At 36.0% G+C, this 25,972-nt stretch overlaps 2 protein-coding genes across 9 annotated transcripts in view; one reads left to right on the top strand and one right to left on the bottom strand.

Annotated features, from left to right (window-relative positions):
* Sos1 (SOS Ras/Rac guanine nucleotide exchange factor 1) overlaps positions 1-25,972 on the bottom strand; it is a 166,418-nt gene that overhangs the window by 80,189 nt on the left and 60,257 nt on the right. For all 5 annotated transcript variants that reach the window (XR_015453000.1, XM_087216115.1, XM_087216114.1 and 2 more), the window contains exons 6-10: positions 25,828-25,971; positions 19,304-19,414; positions 19,128-19,226; positions 6,558-6,685; positions 5,121-5,776 (exon numbers count right to left, since the gene is read on the bottom strand). Coding sequence is in view for 4 of the 5 variants with exons in the window: in XM_087216115.1 (XP_087072241.1) it covers positions 5,121-5,776; positions 6,558-6,685; positions 19,128-19,226; positions 19,304-19,414; positions 25,828-25,971 (1,138 nt within the window). In the remaining variant the exon portion in view is untranslated. The remainder of the gene's footprint in view (positions 1-5,120; positions 5,777-6,557; positions 6,686-19,127; positions 19,227-19,303; positions 19,415-25,827; position 25,972) is intronic.
* Positions 1-25,972, top strand: part of Arhgef33 (Rho guanine nucleotide exchange factor 33) — a 191,438-nt gene that overhangs the window by 125,392 nt on the left and 40,074 nt on the right. For 2 of the 4 annotated variants that reach the window (XM_087216118.1, XM_087216119.1), the window contains exon 18: positions 1-25,972. This exon is cut by the window's left edge and continues 3,587 nt beyond it. The exons of the other annotated variants lie outside the window; for them this stretch is intronic. The gene's annotated coding sequence lies outside the window, so the exon portion shown is untranslated. 4 annotated transcript variants of the gene reach the window in all.

Here is a 25,972-nt window from a genome sequence, read left to right as displayed (position 1 = left end):
TCTTATTCACCATGTAATTTAGTAAAAAATTGTACCAATCTAATGAAAAGTTCACCTTGAGTCACCTTGTAACATGGTATAAAGTATACTCTGTTGAGCCAAGAAACCTAAATTCTAGACCTCTTTCTGCAATTAAGTGATATGATTTCCAGCAAATCATGTAACCCTCAGGGCCTTGAGTTTTTGTCTAAAAAGTGAGGGTGTATGTGGACATCTCTCCTAGGGAGCTATTAACTCCCTTTTGTAAATTATTGTTAAAACAGTTAAGGAAGCAAGTTGGCTAAAGTCAGTCTGAATTAAGTAGGGTTAACCTAGTTTTTCTTGGTTTTTTTTTTATGACAATGTTTGACCAACCTATAATAATCTAAAAGATGTCTGTAAGTGGTATCTTGTATCATCAGTTATTAAGTTTTCTCATGTATAACATACAATGTCTTTTTATTATAATTCTATATAATAAAAATGTGCAAGTTTTAGCTTTTGTTTCAGTATAAGCTACAACCTGTACTGTATGTGCTCCAATAAAAACACCTACTAAACAACTAATCAAATCAAAATCCCTTTTTTCTTTGGGGAGGCAAAAAAAAAGAAAGAAAAAGGTCAGGAGGAGAGAAACAGACCAATAATCGTTCTTAAGACAAATGGTAACTGCATCTGTTACCATTGAAGGGAAGACTCACAGTCCATTTCAGCTAGAAAGGACCTTAAAAATAACTGTTCTTGTATTTTACAATTTAGAGATGGTCTATCAAAAGCACATTTTGTATTGCCAATAATAAATTTAGTAAGTAACAGGCCTTACAGAATAGCTCAAATAAGCTAATAATTAACTCTAATCTATGTGTTTTGTACACCATAACTCTTGAAAGCTGCTGGTAGATTAACAATAATACATTTACGACAAAATAGTCAATTAAGTTTCAATAAGTTTCAATATTTTATTAAGTTCCAAAAAAGAAAAATGTTAAAAAATTTAGCAACACCACTTCTAAAACCAATACTGACATTTTAAAAGAAATTACTGGAAATATTTTTTTTTTTTTGGTACCGGAGATCAAACTCAGGACCTTGTGCTTGGTGAGGCAGGCGGCAGAACCACTGAGCTAAATCCCCAGCCCTGGGAAGAATTTTTTTCAAAACTAAAATAACCTCACAATTTAAATTTTAAAACACTTAACTTGGGCAAAGTTTTATAAATTTAGAAATTTAAGTATTATATTAATTATAAGTAAAACCATGCAAAATATTATCTATTCAAAAGCTAAAAATGGATGTAAAAGAAAAATGATCAGAAGTAATTAACAGTATCATAAGTGTGGTGTCCAGGCCTGGGCTCACATTGTGCACATTAGAGAACACAGATTGCCAAGAAAACAGAGTAACTACCTGCTTGTAGGTTTGCGTTAAAGGGCACTCACTCAAAAATAAAAGGCACAGTTCTTCAGAGGGAAATGCTGAATTGCAGTTCTGCGACTGTGTATTAATAATCATAAATCAATTCTGTGAAATAGTTTAAAGAACATTTTTATAATTAATGTTTTAAAGAAATAATTGGATTAAAATTTTGGAAGTAAATAAATTTCCAACTCCAATACTACTTTCTGTGATAGTAAACACTAGTACTTCTTCTGGTAACTTATATTGCATGTGTGAGGGATGTGAACACAGTAAAATTCTAGGGATTCATTTTGTTCTAAGTAGGAAGAAACCCAACCCTAAAAAAATATTCAGGATAAAACGAACAGTTTAGCATGCCTGTAAGGACTTAAGAACCAAATCAATGTGACAAGAAAAGCAATTTGGATTTTTATAACCTTAAAAATAACTTAAGAAGCAGTAAGGCAGTAAGTATTTTGTGGCCACAATTTTAGGTAATGTACTAAAACATTTTTATAGTTGTATTTTAGGTTATAAAGAGTATAGAGAAAGTTGGGCTGGGGATTTAGCTCAGTGGTTCCAGTGCCTGCCTTGCAAGCGGAAGGTCCCAAGTTCGATCCCCAGTACCCAAAAAAAAAAAAAAAGAGTATAGAGAAAGTTGATAAAGATCAACTAAAAAGGGAGATCATAGTAATTACTGAAAACTATACATTAAAAAAAGTTTTGTATGTTGAAAAATGATAACCTTTTTATTTTTCATGCAAATACTTGGCAGCTTATTTAAATTTCCTGTACTTTAAAGTTTTTTACTTTTTGCTTAATAAAATGAACAAATGACTACAAAAGTTTCAAGGTGAAAAGTTATAGTAAAATTGGAATCTATCTAGTCTTCTCTTACCCACATTCAACATGTCTCAGCTACTGCCTACTACTACCCAAGGACAGATGAGTAGAGAACCCAGTGTGGTAGTGAAAACAACCTGGAAGGTGTGATGGCTCATGCCCTCTGCCTTCATGTCTGTGACCCTTGCTGAGCAGGAGGCTGGGGTAGGAGGATCCCAAGTTTGAGGGCAGCCTGAGCAACTCAGTAAGATGCCATCTCAAGAGAAATAAAAAAACAGATTGAGATTGTAGCTCAGTGGTACAGCACTGGTCTGGCATGTCGGAAGCCCCGAGTTCAATTCCCAGTACAAAAATTAAATAAAATAAAATAGAAAAACTTAAAAACCTAGCTTATGGAAAATACTATTATTTTACTATGGAAAAGGCTAGCAAAAAACCTATTAAAAGTCAAATGAGGGCCAGGGATTTAGCTTAGTGGTTCCGCCGCCTGCCTCACAAATGCAAGGTCCTGAGCTTGATCCCCAGTACCAAAAAAAAAGTCAAATGAAAATGGAGGCTGGGCATGCTGGCACATGCCTGTAGTACCAGCACTTGGGAGGCTGAGGCAGGAGGATTTAAGTGCATTCAAGGCCAGCCTGGACTACATGGTGAGTTCAAGACCCAGCCTGAACTATATAGTGAGACAGGAAAGAAAGGAAAGGAAGGAAAGAAAGGAAAGGAAGGAAGGAAGGAAGACAGACAGAAAGAGAAAGAGGAGAAAGAGAAAGAAAGAAAAAGAAAAAAAAGAAAAGAGAAAAGAAAGATAGATAGGGCCGGGGATTTAGCTCAGTGGTTCCACTACTTGCCTCAAAAGCCCAAGGTTCCGAGTTTGATCCCCAGTACCAAAAAAAAAAAAAAGAAAAGAAAAAGAAAGAAACTGAAATCAAAACAAAACCAAATACTGGCTTACTTATCAAGGAGATATGTGAATACAATAAAAGATTATAAAATAGTTGGACATCACTGACAAAAATATTATTTTAACTTAATTTCCCTTCTTGAAAGGTGACTGAAACAGTTGCCCTTCTTGCAAAGTGAGCCATGTAGTTCCCACATAGTATAAGGGGTTATGATTGTATATTTAATAAACTGTACAGATTAACATTGTTGGATGCTAACCATCTTTACTAAAGCAGAGAAGTTAATGGATATGATATGTTTAAAAGTTAAACTGATGCCAGAAGAGTTTACAGAGAGAACTGACAATTCACCTATTAGACTTTAAAAATGGAAGAAAAATTTCCTTAAAAACACACATTTCCAGGCTGGGGATTTAGCTCAGTGGTTTTGCCGCCTGCTGTGCAACTGCAAGGACCCGAGTTTGATCCCTGGTACCAAAAAGAAACAAAAACAAAAACAAAAACCCACACATTTCCTAGAAATGAAATAGGAATGTATTTAGACAAGAAGTATGAAGTTGGAGGTTAACTTTCACATTCAATTATTTAAGGACAGCATTTATGAATTTCATTTGATTTTAAATCACTTACATGCCTTTGTAATAAAAATATTCTTTGGGCCAGGGATTTATTTCAGTGGTTCCACTGCCTGCCTCGCAAGCACAAGGTCCCGAGTTTGATCCCCGGTACCAAAAAAAAAAAAAAAAATCTTTGAAAATAGGTTTATACTTACAAAGAGTTCACATCCAGTATTTCATTCTTTCCAACAACATATTAAAGTCGCTATTTGATGTTAAAGTATTTTCTGGTTTTTTGTTTTTGTTTGTTTGTATTGGGGATTGAGCCCAGTGCCTTCACATGAGCTATATTCTCGGCCTTTTCATTTTTTATTTTGAGATAGGGTCTCACTAAGTTGCTCAGGCTGGGCTCAAACTTGCAATCGTCCTTCAGCCTCCTGGAATGGTAGGTCTATCTATGTGTACTGCCATGTCCAGCTTAACGTTGACTTTTGAGATGAAAAACTAATGTTGTGCGATATTAAGAGACTAATCAAGTAAAGGTACAACATCCAAGTTCAGTGCTCTATCACACCACAAATTATGAAATTTTAGTGATCAAATTTCCTAGTAGGTAGAGAAGTTGAAGGTTGAAGAACAGATGATCATGTTACTTTACTGAAGAAATAAAATTGCTTTAAAAGTAATGGTTATATATGTTCCTTACCATTACATTTGATTCTGCCTATAGTAATCTTCCTGTCTTGTTTGGACAAGTTTGTTTCTAAAAACTGCCCTGCTAACATGCAACTTAAAAGTTTTTTGTTTTCTTTTTTTTTTGTATCGGGAAAAGGACCTAGGACCTTTTGGTTGCCAGGGAGGTCTTGTGCCACTGAGCTACATCCCCAGCCCTAAAAGTATTTTCTTAAGGAACATCAGTAATTAAAAAAAATAATTACAGAAAACTGAAATGGCTTCCTGGGTGCTAAATTTAATACATTTAGGAATGGAAATCAAGAAAAAACAATGCTGTGTATATATATCTTTACCACCAGCACAATTTTGCTTATGGATGAATGTTAAAATTTTTGCATTATAATCTCAATAATGTAACGAGAAGAAAAAAAAAGGCAAAGGAATAAAAACTTTCTAGACTCCAATGAAGATGTGTTTCTAATTTTAGACTGTTTCTGCTGTTTTTAATTGGGTAAATTTAGCCACATGAGCTCATTTTCTTATCTGTAATTCTAATTGTAAGGTTTGAAATAATGTATGTAAAGGTGGTAGGAAAAGTATAAAATTCCAAAGAAATATAAAGTGGTGGTTTTAGTCATAGAAAATGAACTCTAATAATGTAGAGATCTTTGGCTGCTGTTATTTTCTAATTTAGGCACAACTGCCAAAGAGCAAAGACAATTAGCCTAAAGCAGGAAAACAGAATAATAGGCAACTTCATATTTCTTACCTGCATACATATGGTATGTTAGCCTCTCTATAAGTTTAATAACAGTTCCTGCTTTGATAATTGGAATCCCGGCCTTAGGCTGCATGTTCTCTTCAAATATAATATTCTCTTCAGAATCAGGCTCTGCAAACCTATACACCTCAGCGCTAGGCAGCCTCATCTGCTCCTCCTTCTCTTCCTGCAGCATTGTTACATCAAGCATCCTTTCCAGGGTACTCCTGTACTGTAAAGATATCAGTGCTGCCATCCAATTGTTTTTCTCTTCAGCTGACTTGGCAGAAAATATAACACTATTTTCATCTTTTAGAATTATTTCAAAAGCATGTTTGTATTCATTGGTGTCATCTTTATCATTAATTTGTACCTTTCGCATAAAAAACTTTTCTTTAAGACGATATTCTGCATTGCTAGCACCAGGAAGTCTTGGCTGCCCATGATTTGATTTACAGCAAATCATTAAGCCATCAAAAAGAAATATGTGTCTCTCATGCTTGGCTCCTACACGTGTAAGAGTCCCCTCCATTATAAACTCATTGCAACATTGTCCAATATCTTTTCCCTCCCAACCATCAATATTCTTCTGAATCTCATTCATTTTCTTGATTGCTAGTTGTTTCCCCTTCATTTGCTGACTATAAAACCGACAGGCAGATTCACTGGGAATAAAGGAAAAGACATTATTAGTGCACAGATGACAGAATCTAGAGTTCATGTAAACAAGGGATAGGGTAAAAGTACATTTTAAAAAGTCACACTCATAAGGTATTCACTAATTCCCCAAATATTAGTATTACACAATTTTGGAAATTAAAGCAACAGAGAAATTTTTTTCAGTGCTCTAAAAAAACAATAACTACTGACAAAATTCAATCCCATAAATTCAGCTACAGAGTGATTATTTCTACCTTGGCTACTAACTATTTAGAATGACAAATATTAAAAAGTAGCCTATGTAGTGGAAAAAAAGTAGTTTAAGAGATTAAAATAAATTATTTAGATGTTTAATGTTTCAATAGACAAGACCCAAAGCTAAATACATGTAGCACATATTATAATTAGAAAGTGGAAGCAAGGTTATCTGAATTAATGCCTCAAGTTATATAATCCCTAAAATAAAGGACACCACTAATTTTACTTTGACAGAACAATGAGCTGACATAAATCTACCCGATACATTTTGCTCTACCTCTCCTTTAGCTTACCAGTTGATTCTCAGGAGGTCTTGTCTGGGAGTATGCAAGGAAAATGCACAAATATGAAAGGTTTTTCAAACAATAACAAATTCTCTTGGCTTTGATGTCACTTCCTCTGAAAGACCAAGCTTGTCACTAAAACTATTTTCTTCATTGTTTACTTAGGAGGGAACTGGGTTCCCTGAATTTATACCATAATATGTAGGGTGAGAAGGAGGATATTTTAAAAAGTGAGAATATTCACCTCAGTCTTCGTTTTGCAAGACTTTTAGAACATATTTTTTCCATACCACTTTGAACATTAAGCAAAGCTGTTATTGCTTGTTTCAAACATTCCTTGTCTTCTTGATCTTCACTCTTTTCCTCTAACTGCTGTAAAACCAAAAGGACAAATCTGAACCAGTAAAACGGTTTTGGACAAAACAAGATGCCCATTTTATTTAAGGATAAAAGTAAAATTCATTTAACTCTTTCTTCCACCATAATTTTAAATGTCAAAAAATTCCATTCTTTTAAAAATATTTTTCTTCTCTGCATATTACTATTTATATTAACATGCAATCAAGTTTTCCACATTAAAACAAAGCAAAAGCAGCAATGTTAAAGTGGAGCGAATCCTGTGACAAGCAGTACTGCGCAGTTTCCCAAGCTTTTTATTACTGAAAAGAAATGAGAGACATGAACTGTCTTTCTATCAGAGGACTTAGCAGTGGCATACAGATGAAGTCTTTAATTTTTTATGTGTAGAATTTGGTCTTAGGTTTCTGAGCTCTGTATTAATTACCCTTGAAGGTTATTATGATAGTAAGGAAGATAAATATACAGGAGGATGCAAAAAAGTGGAAAGGAACCTCATTCTGACTATTTGTGTGACTCTAGGGGAGTACAAACAGCCCGCTGCAGCATGCATGCCATAGGTTTTCAGGGTTCTCACCGCTACTGCCCTGGGGCAAATTTCTTGATTTCTGAGCCTCACTTTTCTCCTCTCAAATGAAGGTTTATAGAAAGTCAGGGCTGGGGATTTAGCTCGGTGGTTTTGCCACCTGCTGCGCAAGCGCAAGAACGTGAGTTCGATCCCCGGTACCAAAGAAAAAAGAAAAAAAAAAAGCCTACTGTGTCTGTTTTATGGGGTTGATATTAGAAGTCAAAGCATTTTGCAAACATTAAGACAATATAAATGTCAGTTGTCTTTGTCATTCTACTATTAATTTCATGAAAAACTTTGTTAGTATCTACATGTTAAGATATTGAGTAAAGCTAAGAATGTACACATTTATGAAACTCAACTACATTTTCCATTACTGGCAAATACCTACATATGCCAGAGAGAAACACTGTATTTTAAAAGTACTAAATCATTCTTAGCTACTTATTATCAATAAAATAAGGTAGCTTTAATTCAAGCAAGCAATTAACAGAAGTATGAATGACAATTCAGTGATAGTAGTCCAATAAAATCCTAAAGCTCTTTCTAGCTATAAAAAGAAAAAGTTAAGAAAAAAATATTTTATCAATGGACCTTTCATAGAACTAACTATAAAAACCTACTTTGTATCATAAATGAAGACACTTGAGAAATTTATCCATAAAACATTCAAGGGGGCCGGGGATTTAGCTCAGTGGTTCCACTGCCTGCCTCACAAGCACAAGGACACGGGTTCAATCCCCGGTACCAAAACAAAAACAAAAACAAAAACAAAAACATTCAAGGTAGTTACAAATATTAGTACTTTAATAATTTTGCTCTTTTTTTTTTTTTTTTTTGTACCAGGGATAGAGCTCAGGTCCTTGAGCTTGTGCAGCAGGCAGTGAAACCACTGAGCTAAGTCCCAGGCCCCTTGATTTTGCATTCTTGCCAAAAATTCCTTAAAGATCAACACAGTCCCTTCTCCCTTTTTTTTTCTGGGTATCGAACTTGGGACTTTGCGCTTGCGAGGCAGGAGGCAGGTGGTGGAACCACTGAGCTAAATCCCTGGCCCAGCCCTTCTCCCTTTTTTAGTTTCAGTTGATAAAAATTAGTCACACACACACACTCACACACACCCTGTGAAAAAGTAAACAGATTTCTTAATGTCTCAAAGCATTTTTATGAAAATAACTTACTTAAAGTATTTTAATGTTCAAATATTTCAAAATTAGTACTATACTGCAGTATCTATTTAATACTCAGCTTTTGTTATCCAACTTTCTTATACTTATTAAAAATTTATCATACTTTCCACTATAGAGGCATAATCTATATTTTTAGAAAAATATTCACTCAGTTGTGTCAAGTAAAATAAAAATCTATACATGATAATTCCCAACTGAAAATGGGTAATAAAGATATTTTCCAAAAAGATAAGAAATTTTAAAAATATAAGCATTAAAACAACTTTTACTTGTAGCACCACTCTTCACTATGGCCAGCTAAAAAGGCCTGGTTAGTGTACATAAAGAAAGATACAAGGGTTTTAGATAAGTGGACATTATTGATAGGCTGGATTCTGGGTAATCTCTCAAAGTTCTTTCTAGCCCTGTAATTTTAAACTATTTGCCTCTCACATGGCAGAATTTTTTGGTGACAAATAGTTACCATTAACATTCTCAAATGTAAAAGGCAGCAGATAAAATGGAAAACTGTAAACATTAAGAAAAGGCACGGCCAGGGATTTAGCTCAGGGGTGCCAGCGCCCGCCTCACAAGCACAAGGTCCTGAGTTCAATCCCCGGTACCAAAAAAAAAAAAGGCAATTTAATGGAAGCACCACTGAAGAGTGAGCTATTTTATTGAGTTGAGATTTTTTTTTTTGAGTTGAGAATTTAATCACTCAGAAGTAGAGTCTGGAGACAGTCAAGTCAATAAGATACAGAGCAGTTTTTCAGTCTTCAGTATTCGACATTAATAGGTAACAATACTGAGCATTGCTATTTTGTCCTTGATATTTTTTATATTGTATTACTAATTCAGGCAAACATACATAAATCAAACAAAATTCTAATACAAATAAAAATAATTATGAAAGAAAAATCCATTTAGACAGGCATTTGACTATTTAATTGTACTTTTAAAAATACTGTAAAAACTACAACCCCTAAAGTATATTTCAAACCCATAAAATCTTTTGATGAAATTTAGATAAACATCTAAAATAAATTTCATTGTAATAAATGACCTTTCTTATCATTCTTTGCTTCTTTAGTTAACAGCTGACTTAAAGTGGACACGGGTGCAGAATAATTTATGCTAACTACCATCAAAGGGGTGGCTTATTGTTGCTACCAAAACAAGGCAGTACCAATTAATATGGAAACGAAATTCAACAAAACAGCATTCTCTTTTTACCATATTCAATACCATGCTTTTTAGGAGTGCCTATTTAATAACATTATGGAATAGAGCAAAATTTAACTTTACAAGTACTAATTTAAAAAATCAATCCCTAAGATTATACTGCCATGTGTTAATTTGTAATTAACCTCAACTAATCTAAGGAATTATATTCTACAGTACAGTGAAAACCCTTATGTGCCATAGAGATGATAAAATTTATCTTTTTACAGGAAGGAAGCCACAGTGACTTGGGCTGGGAGGGTTCCTCAGAAATACAGAGGTTGGGCTGGGGAGTTAGCTCAGTGGTGCTGCTGCCTGAAAAGCACAAGGTCCTGAGTTCGATCCCTGATACAAAAAGAAAAGAAAAGAAATACAGAGGGAGCTGCTGGATGTGTGGTGCACATCTATATCCCAGGTACAACTTGAGAGGTTGAAGCAGGAAGATCACAAGTTTAAGGCAAGCCGGGACACCTTGGCAAGACCCAGTCTCATAATACAGTATAGTACAGTATGATACAGTACAGTACAATAGCCCTGGACATATGGCTCAGTGGTGGAGCAGCTATAGGTTCAATTCCCAGTAGTATATAAAAACAAAAACAAAAAGAAAGTAGAGGGGCAGTAGTTAATATGGTAGATCATACCTACAATAGGCACATGAAATAGGAAACCCTGGAAGACAGATGGTATTAAACTTAAGGAGCTGTCAAGGGAAAAGATATTCACAGTGGTATTTTGGAGAAGAATGAAACTCAGGATTATTTTAGACAGAATTAATTATGCTTGATGCATTTTATAGGAGTTAATTTCACACACTAACACAGACTGGCTTTCCTCTATTTAAAAATGGGAACCGGGCTGGGGATTTAGCTCAGTGGTTCTGGCGTCTGCCTCGAAAGCACAAGGTCCCCAGTACCAAAAAAAAAAAAAAAAAGGGAACATATGAATTCTATGTTTCATTTCTAGAATCTAACATGACATTATGTAAAATTAATACCTTTTATATGAAGGCATAAATAGGCAAGACCAAAACCCAAAACTCTTGACTGTCGCTCCAAAGACCTTTTCACCACTTAACAGTTTACCACAAGTGCCACTTGGGCAGCGTGTTTGTTTACGCACTGACTATTCTGAGCATCACTAGGGTAGAAGTCATTTCAACCACTGGACTCTTGTACAGTATTGATTAAATTTGATAAATTCCTTTTTATATTGCATTGTATTATCTTATAAAAATTAATGAAAAAATAGTGCAGTTTTTGGTCATCCTGTATTTAAATAATTGGACTGGTAAATAGTTAAATATTGTACCCAAATAAATGAAATGTCTCTGAAAACCCTATTTAGAAGTAAGATCTTTGCAAACATAATCGAGCTGAGATGAAGTTATGCTGGGTTAGGGTTAACCTTCAACCCATTATGCTGGTGTCTCTATAAGCAGAGAAAGTAAAGGGAGATTGGGATGCAAAAACACAGACAAGAATGTGAAGTTGAGAACTTGATGTGACGTTGGAGGCAAAGGTTGGAGTGAGGGTGACTCTTAAGTCAGGGACACCACAGATTGCTGGGATTGCCCAGAAACGAAGAACAGACGACAAAGGTTCTTTTTAAGACCCTTTAGCAAAGGAGGCCCTGCCTACCTCCCGATTTCAAACATATCCTCCAGAACTATGAAATAATTTCTACAGTTTTTAAGCCACCTAGTTTATGATATTTTGCTAGAGCAGCCTTAGAAAACTAAAACATTAATTTATATCTAACAATACAGATTTCAACCTGATTTATAAAATAAGAGAAACTTACTTTTCCCTGAGTTACACAGATCCAGCATACTAGAGATGAATAAGGTAATTCTTTAGGAAATTAATTAGCTCAAAATTATCCTGGATGATTTTTTTCTAACGTTTGTCTGGGTAAACCTTGGGGAGATAAAATCATATATCTAAAAAACCAAAACAACAAAAAAGAGCATACAATATACTGTTATTTTATTTTATTTTTGGTACCAGGGATCAAACTTGGGTTCTTGCACTTGCGAGGCAGGCGGCGGAGCCACTGAGCTAAATCCCCAGCCCACAATATACTGTTATTAACTATAGTCACTGTGATAAACAGTAGATCTCTTGAGCTTACTGCTAGCTTAAAAAAAAAATTTTTTTTTTTTGAGACAAGGTCTCACTATGTAGGTCAGGTTGGCCTTAAACTCATTATGTAGCCCATGCTGGCCTCAAACTTGCAGCAATCCTCCTGTCTCAGCCTCCTGAGTGCTGGGATTATAGGCGCACGACACCACATCCAGCCTAGCTACAATTTCGGGTCCTTTGATGAACTTCTCCTCAGTCCTACCATGACTGAGGAACTACCATTTTATTTTGTGTTTCTATGAGTCTGAAACTCTTATACTATGATTAGGTAAACTTTACTTTTGAAATTGTAGAGGTTAAGGCATCCTAAGTTCCCAAAATAAATGTAATATAAAATGTACAGTTAAGCATCTTTTAAAATATATTACATTTAGAGCTGGGCATGGTGGTACACCCTTCAGTACTCTGGGAGGCTGAGGCTGGAGGATCTCAAGTTTGAGCCCAGCCTGGGCAAGTTAGTAATTTAGTGAGACCTGGTCTCAAAATGAAAAAATAAAAAGGGCTGGGGATGTAGCTCAGTGTGAAGGATCTGGGTTCAATCCCCAACACTGAAAATACATACCTACACACACACACACACACACACACACACACACACACACACACACACACACTCCAGAAATGTATAGGAACTCTAAGGAAATTGGGCATTCTTTTTTTTTTTCTGGTACCGGGGATCGAACTTAGGACCTTGCGCTTGCCAGGCAGGTGCAGCACCACTGAACTACATCCCTGGCCCTGGGCATTCATTTTTTTTTTTTTTTTTTTTTTTTAATTTTTTTGGTACCGGGGATTGAACTCGGGTCCTTGAGCTTGTGCAGCAGGTGGTGAAACCACTGAGCTAAATCCCCGGCCCAGCATTTTTAAATGAGCATTTATTAAATACCTAAATGTCAGCATGATGCTAGGAATGAGAATTTAAAGATACATAAGGGCTTAGTTCCATTCCTCATGGAGCACACATGCTAACAAGGCAGAATAGGGACAAGCTCTGTAAAGAGGTGTGAAAAGAGTGAGGAGCTTAGTGAAGGGATTAGCCTAGGCAACCAAGGGAAACTTGAGGAGTCCACACTTGAACAAACCCTCTGAAATTCCCAGATAAAAGGGGGTATGAAGGGAAATTACATATAAATGTGGGAAAAAAGGACATGCAAATAAATGGAACTCTGAACACATTTGATACATCCAAGGCCACTAAGAAATTCTTCATGGCTACAGCATAAGGTAGTTTGGATTAAATACTGAGAGATGAAGCTGCAGAGATAGCTCCAGCAAAGCTAAAGAATTTAGACTTTGTGTTACAAATGACAGGAAACCAACTGCACCTTTCAATGTGGGCATTCCAAAATATAGAAAGACCACATAAAGATTTGCTGCCGTGGTCCAGGCAAGAGATGCTCAAGGCTTAGACTCACACAGTGTCCGAGAGAATGGACACAATAGGCCGGTCTCCAGACCCATTTCTGGACTCAAATGTTGAGGATCCCTTAATAACAGAGAGAGAAAGATCAAGGATGGTATGATGGCTGCTGATGAGGGGATCTGAGCTGATCAACAGACAGAATACAGGAAAAACATTTAGCCAGGTAGGAGAGGGGGATGTGGTAAGGGGAAAAGGGAATAAAGTGTTAAGTTTAAGATATCTGCAAAGCCAGGCCTGGTGGCGCACATCTGTAATACCTGCACTTGGGAGGCTGAGGGAGGAGGATCATTGTGAGTTGGAGGCCAGCCTGGCTACACATAGTAAGTTCAAGGCCAGCCTGAATTGCATAGTGAGACCCTGCCCACCCCCCCCAAAGATATCTGTAGGACAAGAAAAAAAGAATCTCTATTGATGACAGTACTCTATGTTCTTTACCATTATGATTTACATGCATGATTTTGGTTGACAGAACTACCCAGTGATATTAAGAATTTCATAAATAAGGAAACCAAGGCTCAAAAAGAAGTGACTTGTCTCAGGCCACACAGTTAGTAGGCTACTGAGCCAGAACATGAGAAGAAATGGCAGGCTTCTAAGCTTTAAAAAGCCACTCTCGGACCAGGGATTTAGCTCAGTGGTTTCACCGCCTGCTGCGGAAGCGCAAGGACCCTAGTTTGATCCCTGGTACCAAAAATAAAATAAAATAAAAAGCCACTCTCCTCATACATCATGGCCAGGTTCCAGTTGTCACTGATACCTTAGGGCTGCTGCCTCCAGCTGCCCAATCTCTTTTCCAATTATTGCTGAGTTTAGAATTATGAAGTTCATACTGAGATCTGGAGTAAAAACAATTCCCGAAAGAAGAAATTTAGAACTAGTAAGAATCATATAGTTAGAAAGAAATCTTAGACCCTGAAGAGCTGAATGCTCTTTCAGTTCATTTGATGGGAGAATCTCTATGGTTGCTGCCGTAAGTAACATCTATAAATGTATTACATTTTAAAGAGATTCCTTGATGTAACTGATTTGAAAAATCCTGGAAAATGGCCCGGGGATTTAGCTCAGTGGTGCTGTGCCTGCCTTGCAAGTGCAAGGTTCTGAGTTCAATCCCCGGTACCAATAAAAAAAAAAAAAATCCTGGAAAACAATTAGATTGTTTTATTGTGCAGTTTTGCAAAACTTAACATTCTCATGTTATATGAACATCTCCAGGAGGATCAGCAATGACACAGTGCTCTCCAAATACTTGCCCCTGGACATCCTTCCCCTTTTCTTAGTGTGTCATGATATTAGCATCCCAGAGAATACACTTGAAAATACTGCTCATTGAAAATATTTTAGTAAGCCATATACCAACAAATACAAATTAAAGTACAAGCCATGCATTAATGCTGAGAGAATCCATAGTAGAGAGCAGTCTATGGATTGAGTAGACAAGCTTTCTATAAACTTAGGTAATAATATGATTCAGGGATATACATTTTTAAATCAGAAATCTTTTGCTGAAAGATGGACTTTATAAAAGTCTATTATGATAAGTTAGTTTTAGAAATCTTAATTGCCTGAATAAAGCAATTAAATTCTTATTAAATGATTAGGTTCTGCACCTTCTTCAAAGCTTTGTGTGTGTGTGTGTGTGTGTGTGTGTATGTGTGTGTGGTACTGAGGATTATATTGAAGGACTTCATACTGAGCTACATCCTCAGTTCTTTTACTTTTGTATTTTAGACAGGGTCTTGCTAAATTGCTAAGTTGCCCAGGCTAGGTTTGATCTTGCAGGCTTCCTGTAATCACAGGTGTTTGATACCACATCTGGCTTGTTTTTATTTATAAATTAAATGCTTTGAGGTGGCATATGGTCTTGTGAATCCTTCAGAATTTTAATACAGGCTCAGGTATACTGGAGAAAATATTACAAAGAAGGCTTCTACATAAAAAACTCTTAGGACTGTGGTTATCACAATGAATTCTTTGTAAAGAATTAAAAGACTTTAAATGGTATGCTGTTTTCAGTCTTGTGAACAGATTGCTGATAATGCTGTAATTCTGCCTAGTGATTAAATATTACCCTTTAACTCCCTTACCACTTTCCCAGCTCAACATTCCTACTTGAGAAATTTAATGGAATGAAGTCCAAGTACTATAATGCAGAGATCAGGAAAATGGAAGGAAAATGTAGAGATGAGTTTTGCCACTTTACTAAATTCAGAGGTCTTGTCTTCATGCAGTTCATTAGAGAGAGCCTATTTAGTCATCAACTCCTGCACACTGTAAATTTCTAGTAATACATTCTCTATAACAGAATTATACTAAGCAGAGTCTTTTATTTGGTGAAACAAATATTTGTTTTAAAAACTAAAGAAATAATGGGGCTTTTTTGTTGGTTTTAGTTTGGGTAAAAGTGCATTTGTTAAGTTTCAGTAATGTTGAATATTTTTCCATATGTTTGCTATTTCTACTTCTTTGTCTGAGAAATGTTTGTTCATTTCAGATACCCATTTTTGGATTGGGTCTTTAAATCTGGGAGATGTGATTTTTTAAAGTTCTTTATATATTCTAGATAGTAGACCTTTGTCTGAGGAACAGCAGGTGAAAATTTTTTCCCACACTGTGGGCTGTCTCTCCACACTGCTGGTGGTTTCTCTTGCTGTGCAGAAGCTTTTTTTTTTTTTTTTGGTACCGGAGATCAAACTCGGGACCTTGTGCTTGCGAGGCAGGTGGCAGAACCACTGAGCTAAATCCCTGGCCCTCAGAAGCTTTTTAATAAGAAGAGATCCCACTTGTTGATTCTTTGTGCTAGTTCACATGCCACTGAGGTTTTGTTCATGAAATCTTTTCCTACCCCAGTGTCTTCAAGAGATCTATCTAACCTCTCTTCCAGACAGTTTAGTGTTTCTATTTTAATATTTAGTTCTTTAATCGACTTTGATTTTAGTTTAGTGCATAGTAAGAGCTATAGATCTAGTTTTATAGCAATTTTTTTGGTACCGGGGATCGAACTTGGAACCTTGTGCTTTCGAGGCAGGGGCTGGAACCACTGAGCTAAATCCCCTGACCCCTAAGGTTTAGTTTTAATCTTTGGCAAATTGAAACCCAATTTTTCCAGCACCATTTATTAAAGAGGCTATCTTTCACTGGTCATTTGAGAGATGCAAATGAAAACAATGCTGATATTCCATCTCACCCCAGAAAGAAGTTGTTATTATGAAATCAACCAATAACAAATGCTGGCGGGGCTGTGGGGAAAGAGGAACCCTGCTCCACTGCTGGTGGGAGTGCAGTCTGGTGCAACCACTGTGGAAATCAGTATGGAGATACCTCAAAGAACTAAGATTGAAGGTCCCATTTGACTCAGCTATTCCCCTCCTGGGTATCTTCCCCAAAGAATTAAAAGAATCATACCACAGTGATATATGTGCACCCATGTTCATAGCGTCACACTTTGTAATAGCTAAAACTTGGAAACAGCCCAATTTCCCATCAACTGGAGACTGGATAAAGAAAATGTATTTTTAAAAAAATAAAATGGAGTACTACTCAGCCATAAAGAATGAGAAATTAGAGACATTTATAGCTAAGTGGATGCACATTGGGGTGATAGTCTTAAGTGAAATGAATAGGACACACACATGTGTAAATACCAAATAGTTTCTCTGGTGTGAGAAACTGAAAGTGTAAATAAGGATCAAAAAGGTATAATAGATAATATGAAATGGGAAGAAAAGGTCCAAAGGGGAAGGGGAAGTGGGAGGGTAGGGAAAAGTAAAGAAGGGAAAGAAAGAAATTTGAGAAAAGGAAAAAATGGAAACAAAGTCTGTGTAAATAGGGAGGGTAGAGGGGTTGAAGGGAGGGCAGGAGAATGGGGGAAAAAAAAGAACCAAGAGAGATTATGTAAAAGTACAAATTTTCAATGGTGAATGCCATTATATTGTATACTTACAATGTACCAAAAAATTAATTAAAAAAAAAAGAATTCTAAGAGTGTGAATGGACTTAATGCCACTGAAAAATGGATAAAATGGTAACTTAATGTTCTGCGTATTTTACCTCACTAAAATATAAAATAATGAAAAAAAATTTCAATAAGCAGTTTTAACTGGCAAGGGATTAATCAACTCTCAATGATTCATGAAAGGTTTTATTATGGATTAAACATTCTTTCTTGCTCAACACAGTCAGAATGAACCAGAAATACTATACTAACTTCATAAGCATAGGTCTACATGCTTTAAATGTTACACAAACTAATAAAATTAGCTGGGTGTGCTAATGCATGTTTGTAGTCCCAGCACTCAGAAGGCTGAGGCAGGAGGATCACCACGATTTTGAGGCCAGCCTGGGCCACAGAGTGAGTTTAAGGCCAGCCTGAATTAGAGTGAGACCTTGTCTCAAAAAACCTACACAAAACCCCCAAAAACCCAACAACAACAAATAAACAAAATTAACTGCACCTTCATTTTTCATCTCATAGTGCAGTTAATGAAGAAATTTACAGGTATGGCTTTTAAATTTTCAAAAACATCAAATGAAAATACTTTGTGAATGTAAAATTAAGCTCTCTAGAGTTTATCCAGTGGTAGGAACACAAATACTACAGGTTAAAAAATTGTATCAGTTAAGGCTCTCCATGGGAGAGAGTGTTAGGTTACACTCAAAGAAACTGATACTGAGCCAGCCTACAAAGCAAATGGCTATATCCCAATTTAAGAAAATAGTGTAAATACATGTCTTGTTTTGTCTTTATGGGGCTAGTTCACTAAAGATAAATAGAATGACTTTGAGATGCACTACTGAGTTATAGTTTATACAGAGTAAGGTTTCCTTTTTTCTTAGCTTTAGTGTATAGAAGGGAAAAAAGTCAAAACCTTTTCTTTTTGTTTTTTTTTTTTTGGTACTGGGGATCGAATTTGGGACCTTGCACTTGCAAGGCAGGCGGCGGAACCACTGAGCTAAATCCCTGGCCCCAAAACCTTTTCTTTTTGATCAGTGGTTCTTAATATTTTGAATTATGATGAACTAATATTAATATTTTGAATTATGATGAAATAATTGTGAATTATTTGAATTATGGGGAATTTTTAATCAGATTGTACAAATTCACTGCTTCGTTTTGTTTGGGTTTTTTTTTTGAGGCAGAGTCTCCCTTTGTAGCTCAGGTTGGCCTCAAACTCTCAGCAATCCAAGCGATCCTCCTGCCTCAGCCTCCCAAGTGCTGGGATTACAAGGCATGCACCACCATGCCTGGCTACAAATTCACTGCTTCTAAAGTAAGCAATTTACCAGAGATATTTGCAAACCTGAGTTATGAAAATTAGGTGAATTACCCTTCCCTATTATTTCAGCATTATCTTCAAACTGCATCCCTTACCTGAGACTATGAATCTGAGTTCACATGTGAATCTGAGTTCAAATGGAGACCTGAATGCATAAATCTAAGGTTTTCAAAAAACAATCAGGCAGGTAAGCAAAAAAAAGACACAAGAAAAAAATCTGACAATTGCTTTACTTACGTATTTTGAGACATGGTCTCACTACATATTTTAGGCTGGCCTTGAACTTACTACGGAGCTCAGGCTGGCCTCAAACTCGAGGGGATACTGCTGGCTCAGCCTCCCGAGTGCTGAGATTACAGGCACAATTGCTTTAAATTCACTACTAACACAAGAAAATACGCTACTCATTTGGGGCTTTATTTACATTTGTTTCTTAACTGGAAAAACAAAATGAGTACACACTAATGTACACAGATAGTCAAATAATAATTTACAAATGAAGTGGTACAAATTTTCATCCCAGGGGCTGGGACAAAGCTCAGTGGTAGAGTGCTTGCTTAATGTGTGTAAGGCCTCTGGTTAGACCCCCAGACAAGCAAAAAGCAAACCAAAAAACCCAAACCATTTGAATATTTTATAAATACCAGTAAGAGTTTTCTTACCTTCAGAAGTTCAAAGTAATGTAGGCAGTGGTAAACAGGGGCTAGAAGTAGCCTGGGTAAAACATATTGAACAGCTTCTTTGAAACCTTCGCCTATTGACTAGAAAAAAAGGTGATTTAATTTTTTTGAAGTTTACTTTTTAGATATTATATATCTTGATTTAAAAATTACTATACCTGCAAATAAAGTGCTGCCCCAGGCTTTGATAACTGACTAAGGAAATGATCATGAAAACCAGGTCGCAAAATATCTCGAGCATACGATTCATATGGATCAAATGCCAGTTCCTTAGAAAATAAAGAAGGTATTACATATTATCTTTCTCCAAAGTAAAACATGAATAACTTACCACCATAAACACAAAAGATTAAATCATAAGCACATCTATGGCAATGCAACTATATATTCCTTTAAAGCCTCTAAACAAAAATTATGCCTATTAATTATAATTTAATATAATAAAGTAACATTTTCAAGTAAGAGTAAATAAATTCTTTCTGTTGAATAGTAGGACCCTTCTATGCTGATACCTCTCCTTAAAGGATTTATGTACACCATAAGAGCAGCCAAAAGAGTGGGCAGACTTGGTTCTAGAACACAACAAACTAAGCTTAACTTGAACAACAATATAGATATCAACAACTAGGTAAAGTATTAATATTTGAAATTCTGATCCAAGACATTTACTTTCTCATAGTTTTTTCTTGGTGGCGGACTTTTACTTTCATATTCTGTAAATAAGAGGAAACAGCTTCTATCATCTAATATTCATTGTTACAGTTTTCATAAAACAAACAACAGTTTAACTTAAACTGCCAAAAAGTGTTACCATCACCATTAATATTGCCAATCATCAATAAATTAAATTCTAATAGCTATTTCTAAAAGAATACTAATGATTCCTAATGAAAGAGAGAATAGATATACTGATTTTTAGCAGGAGGACGGGGCCTCTCTACTCTCTTCAACCTGTACCCTATTCAGGTATAAAACTAAAATGGTCCTTTAGATTCTATTAGCTCATTTCCATAAAGGAAATTCTTTTTTTTTTTTTCATAAAGGAAATTCTAGAAAAAGGAACAGGGAAAAGTTAGAGGAATATAGCAGGAGCTGGGAAGGAATGATAAGATAAATGATTGAAAAATGTGGTGCTAAATTTATTACAGTAAAAAACACATTGCTATTTATCCCCATTAAAGTACTCTCCATTCTCCTATCGTTCAAAGCGAGGGGGTGTACTTTGATGGGGATTAATGGCAGTATGTTTTTTTAGGTAATCAATTAAAAAAAATATAAACACCACTGCTGGTGGTTTCCCTTGCTGTGCAGCTTTTTATTTATTTATTTTTTTGGTACTGGGGATCGAACTCTGGTCCTTGCACTTGCATAGTAGGCAGTGAAATCACTGAGCTAAATCCCCGGCCCCAGAGGCTTTATAATCAGATGAGATTCCAGTTGTTAATTCTTTGAGGTAGTTCACATGTGACTGAGGTTTTGTTTATTGAATCTTTTCCTTCACCTATGTCTTCAAGAGTTCTGCCTAACCTTTTTCTTCCAGCTGGTTTAGTGCTTCTGTTTTAATGTTTAGATCTTTAATCCATTTCAATTTTAGTTCAGTGCATGGTGAGAGATATAGGTCTAGTTTTAATCTTTGGCAAGTTGAAACCCAATTTTTCCAGCACCATTGTTTAAAGAGACTATCTTTCCTCCAGTGAGGGTGTTTGGGATGCACTCTGAGGCCATACTCTTTTTTGGGGGGGGGTACTGGGGATCGAACTCAGGACCTTGTGCTTGCAAGGCAGGAAACAAAGTCTTTGTAAATAGGGACGGGTGGAGGGGTTGAAGGGAGGGCAGGGGGATGGGGAAAAAATAAGAACCAAGATATATCATGTAAAGGTACAAATTCCCCCAAAAATGGATGTAATTGATCCTTCACAAGTCTGTCTCCTCCCTTGCTAATTTCCACAGGTAGTCACTAACCTGAATTTGAATTTTATCATTCCTATTTGTTTTTATATTGCAATTAAATATGTATCATGCATGCTTTCAAACATCACTTAAATACTATGTTTAAATATGAAATGGTCCAAAGACTCATGTATTGAGTGCTTGATCCCCAGTGCAGCAATGTTGAGAGGTGGGGCTTTTGCAAGGTCGTTAGATCATAGGGTGCTAGCCTCATCAGTGGACTAACCCACTGATGATTGCCTGGATGAATGTATGAATGTGCTGTTAGGAGACAGCCTTGTTTGAAGGAAGTAGGTCATTGGGGGCGTAACCCAGGAGGGTACATTCTTGTCCCCAGCCCCTTCTTTCTCTGCTTCCTGGCTGCCATAAATTGAGCAGCTCTTCTTTGCCATGTCCTTCTGCCAATGATGTTTGTACCTTGGAGCCAACCAACCACTGAATGAAACCTCTGAGACTGAGCCAAAACAAACTTTTCTTCTTTAAGCTGTATATGTTATGTATTTTGTCCCAGGAACAACAGGTGACTATGTTATTCTTCTGCAACTGGCTTTTTATACTCAAAGTTGTTCTGATTCATGTAGTTCCTTACAGTTCATTTATTTTAAAACCCTGTATAATAATCTACTTCATGAGTACATCATTTTTCTTTACTTTTTACTGAAGGCCATTTAGAAAATATCATTTTTTTACAATAATAAATACTTCTTTAATGAGCACTTATGTGTCTTATGCACATATGCATGAATAATTTTTAAACATATAAAGTACAACAGGGAAGTTGCTTATAATTATCAGCAGTGATCTGCCAACTGACCACTTTATTGCCAACATTTGGCCTTATTGAACAGTGTTTTAATAAAGATGGCAGTACAGATATCTTTTCAACATGATTTCATTTCCTTTGGATATATACCCAGTAGATTACTGGATCATATATTCTATTTTTAATTTTCTGAAGAACCTCCATAATTTTTTCCTATAATGACTATACCAGTTTACATTCTCACCTTAATGGTTTCTTTTCTCCACATTCTCCCCAGTACTTGTTATCATTTGTCTTTTTGATAACAGCCATTATAACTGGAGTGAGGTAATATCTCATAGTGGTTATGATTTGCATTTTTCCAATGATTACTGATGTTGAGCATTTTTCATATACCTCTTGGTCATTTTTTGTTTTTACTTTTTGAGTCAGGGTTCTGCTATATAGTTCAGGCTGACCTTAAATTCACTATGTAGCCTAGGCTGGCCTCAAAAGTGCAGTGATCCTCCTGCCTCAGCCTCCTAACTGCTGGGATTCTTGGATACTTTTATGTTTTCTTTAGAGAAAATTTATCTATTGTCAATTTTTGAATAAGTTTATGTATTAGTCACTTTTTGTTATAACAAAATACCTGACACTGACAACTTAAGGAGGAGCAGTTTATTTGGCTCATGGTTTCAGAGGGTTCAGTCCATGGTTAGCTATCTCCAAGACAGAAACAGAATGATAAAAGATCACGTGGAAAAAAGCTGCTCAACTCATGGCAGCCAGGAAGCACAGAGAGGAAGGAGGCAGGGACAAGAACACACCCTTCCAAGTCACAGCCCCACCTCCTTACAACATTCAGCTATGCACTCATCAATGGATTAATCCATTAATCCACTGATAAATATAATACTCCCATGATCCAAGATCCAATCAACTTCCAAAAGCCCAACCTCTAAACACATGAGACTTTTGGGGGGACATGTTAGCATTTTAGATCTGAAACATAACAGATAATTTGACTATTTTGTGTGTGTGCTATTGGGTTCCGTATATATTCCAGACATTAACCTGTCATCAGATGTGTAGTTTCAAATGTTGTCTCCCATTTGTTTATTTTTGCTTTTGTTTTCTGTGTCTTTGGATCTTATCCAAACAAATCCTAACCTATTCCAATGTCTGAAAGCTTTCTCCACTGTCTTCTTCCGGTATTTTTCAGATTCAGGTCTTATATTCAAGTCTTTAATCTATTTTTAGTGATTTTTAAATTTATGGTGAGAGAGTTCATTTCATTCTTCTGCATATGGATATCAAATTTTCCCAGAATCTTTTACTGAAAAGATGGTTCTTCTGGTATGTATTCATAATATCTATGTTGAAGATCAGTTGGTTGTAGATATGTAGGTTTGTTTTTAGGTTCTCTATCCTGTTCTACTGGTCTGTGTCTGTTTTTATGCCAACACCATCCTTTTTTACTACTATAACTTGTAGTTTTTTGGCTTTTTTGCAGTGCTGGGGATTAAACTCAAGGCCTTGCACATGCTACGCAAGTGCTCTACCACTGAATAACATCCCCAGCCCCATGTAGTATATATTTTGAAGTCAGGTAGTATAATTCCTCCTGCTCTCTTCTTTTTGCTCAAGATTGCTATTTGGGGTTTTTGTGGTTCCATACAAATTTTAGGATTTGTTTTTTTCTAGTTCTGTGAAGAATGCCACTGAAGTTGCAGACTGCTTTGGGTGATAGTATAGATATTTTAACAGTATTGACTTTTCTAATCCATGAACTTAAGAGATTTAGATTTTTTAATCTATTGAGAACTTCTTGAGAATAATATAAGCTACAGAATTAATTTTTTTCCATATATATAGCCAGTTTTGACTCAATATCAATTATTCATTAGTTTGTTCTTTCCCTACTGATTAATGTTATCTCTGTCACCTATCAGGAATGTACATGTATTTTTTTTCCAAGGCTCTCTATTCTACTGTCTGATTGTATAGATCAGCACCAATACTACAACTTACTTAACATTATAGCTTTATAATAAATCTTTTTTTTTTTTGGTACCAGGGATGGAGCTTGGGACCTTGTGCTTGAGAGGCAGGCGGCAGAACCACTAAGCTAAATTCCCGGCCCCTACAATAAATCTTAATATGTGATAGGACAATGGCCCTCAATTGGCTCTTGCTCCATATTGCTATTTTTGTCTCTTCATTCTTACACGTGAATTTTAGGATCAGCTTGCTATGTACTAGATTTATGGATTATTTTGGAGACAGCTAGCATTATTAAAATATTGAATCTTTCCATCATGTATTGGTATGTGCTTCTATTTATTCATATATTACTTATGAATCAAATTATGATTTTTCTTAACAAAAGTCCTGCATATGGGCTGGGGATTTAGCTCAGTGGTTCTGGAGCCTGCCTCGCAAGCTCAAGGTCCCAAGTTTGATCCCCGGTACCAAAAAAAAGTCCTGCATATTTTTAACTAGGTTTATTTGTGTGTGTGTTACTGTGGATCAAACCCTGGGCCTCATGCATGCTAGGCAAGCACTCCACTCCTGAGTCCCTAAATAGGTTTATTACTGAGTACCTTATAATCAAAAAGTGAATGGATCCTTTTGCCTTTAATGTTATACAGTGTTACCTCAGTTTATGAACTTAACTCTTTCCACAATTCTGGTCGCAAACTGAATTAGATGAGAACCGAATCAGATTTTCCCACAAGATCAACATTGAACCTAACCAATGAATTTGATTCCATTCTCATCCAGTTCGGTTGGGGACCAGAATTGTGGAAAGAATTAAGTTCATGAAGAGCTACCACTGTATACCCAATGAGTTGTAAATGAGCCAGTAATTCTATCAATTTTTATATGCTAATCTTTTATCTAGCCACCACACTGAATTTGATTACTAGTTCTAGTGATATATAAATTTTCTTAGACTTGCTACATAGACAGTTATATAGATTAGCAATAGGACAGATAGGAGAAATGAAGTGGCCAATAGGACAACTTGGCCTGTCTATTTCTTTTCTGTCTTTGTGCACCAGGCTGTACCTTTAATAGAATCCTAAATAGAAGTAATATAGCATTCTTTTCCAGTTTCTGAATTTCTAAGTTCTCCTGTAGTCTAGCCATTATTATATCTCTATATTTTTAAACAAGCTCAACACAGTGTTATAGTAAAAGATAGAGTGGATTTTACAGTGAAAAGAGCAAAAGCTAGAAACCTCAGAATTACTAGCAATGCTAACTTATTAGGACTAATTCATATATTTTAGCATCTGAGATATTCAAAGAGAAGTTTAGCAGATTTTCTGCCCTACGATACCTCAATCTTCTGGGCTCTGGACACAACTCATCCCTTTACTTCTCCTATTTTAAATAATATTTAAGTAGTTACATACTGAGTAGCTCACTTGTGTGAAGGTGGTTAGCTGAATACTTCAGATAAGTTATCTTACTTAATTTTCACAAAAATCTTGAGTCCTATTATTATCATCATCCTAATAACTTGCCCATGGTCACACAACTAATAAACAGCAGAACCTATAGTGGAATACAAGTAGTCTGACCCCAGATCCAAATACTTCATTGATTTACTGACTTTTCTTGGCCTTGCTATCAAAGGTTTTACAGTAGACCATTAAGTGTCAGTTGTCATGCCTCTCCACTGTAGGATCTGCTTTTTTTTATAAAGAGAGACCACTTTTTCTATGTTTGATAACAGAAAAAAATGTTGACAATAATAACAAGTTTAGTAGTTAGCAGTTAGTAATTATGATTTTGTCTATAAACAAGAATTATGGGGCCAGGGATTTAGCTCAGTGGTTCTGCTGCCTGCCTCACAAGCACAAGGTCCAAGTATGATCCCCAGTACCAAAAAAAACAAAAACAAAAACATGATTCCAAATTTTGATGCAGAAGCAGACTTACATATAGATTTCTTTGGTTTGGAACTGAAGTACTTACCTCTGCTAAGTCTTCAAAGCAGCTTCCTACTAAGGGATGGGGACTGCCTTCATCTGTCATTTCTACAGTATCTTCTATATGGCCCAGTAACTTCACACTAAGTTCATGTATATCTACTATCCGACTAAATATATTTTCAACATCC

The sequence above is a fragment of the Heterocephalus glaber genome, unplaced genomic scaffold (genome assembly GCF_053883595.1).
Source record: "Heterocephalus glaber isolate CG9 unplaced genomic scaffold, H.glaber_assembly_v1.0 deba00001457, whole genome shotgun sequence".
Classification (NCBI taxonomy): Eukaryota; Metazoa; Chordata; class Mammalia; order Rodentia; family Bathyergidae; genus Heterocephalus; species Heterocephalus glaber.
This window is presented reverse-complemented; position numbering and strand designations above follow the sequence as displayed.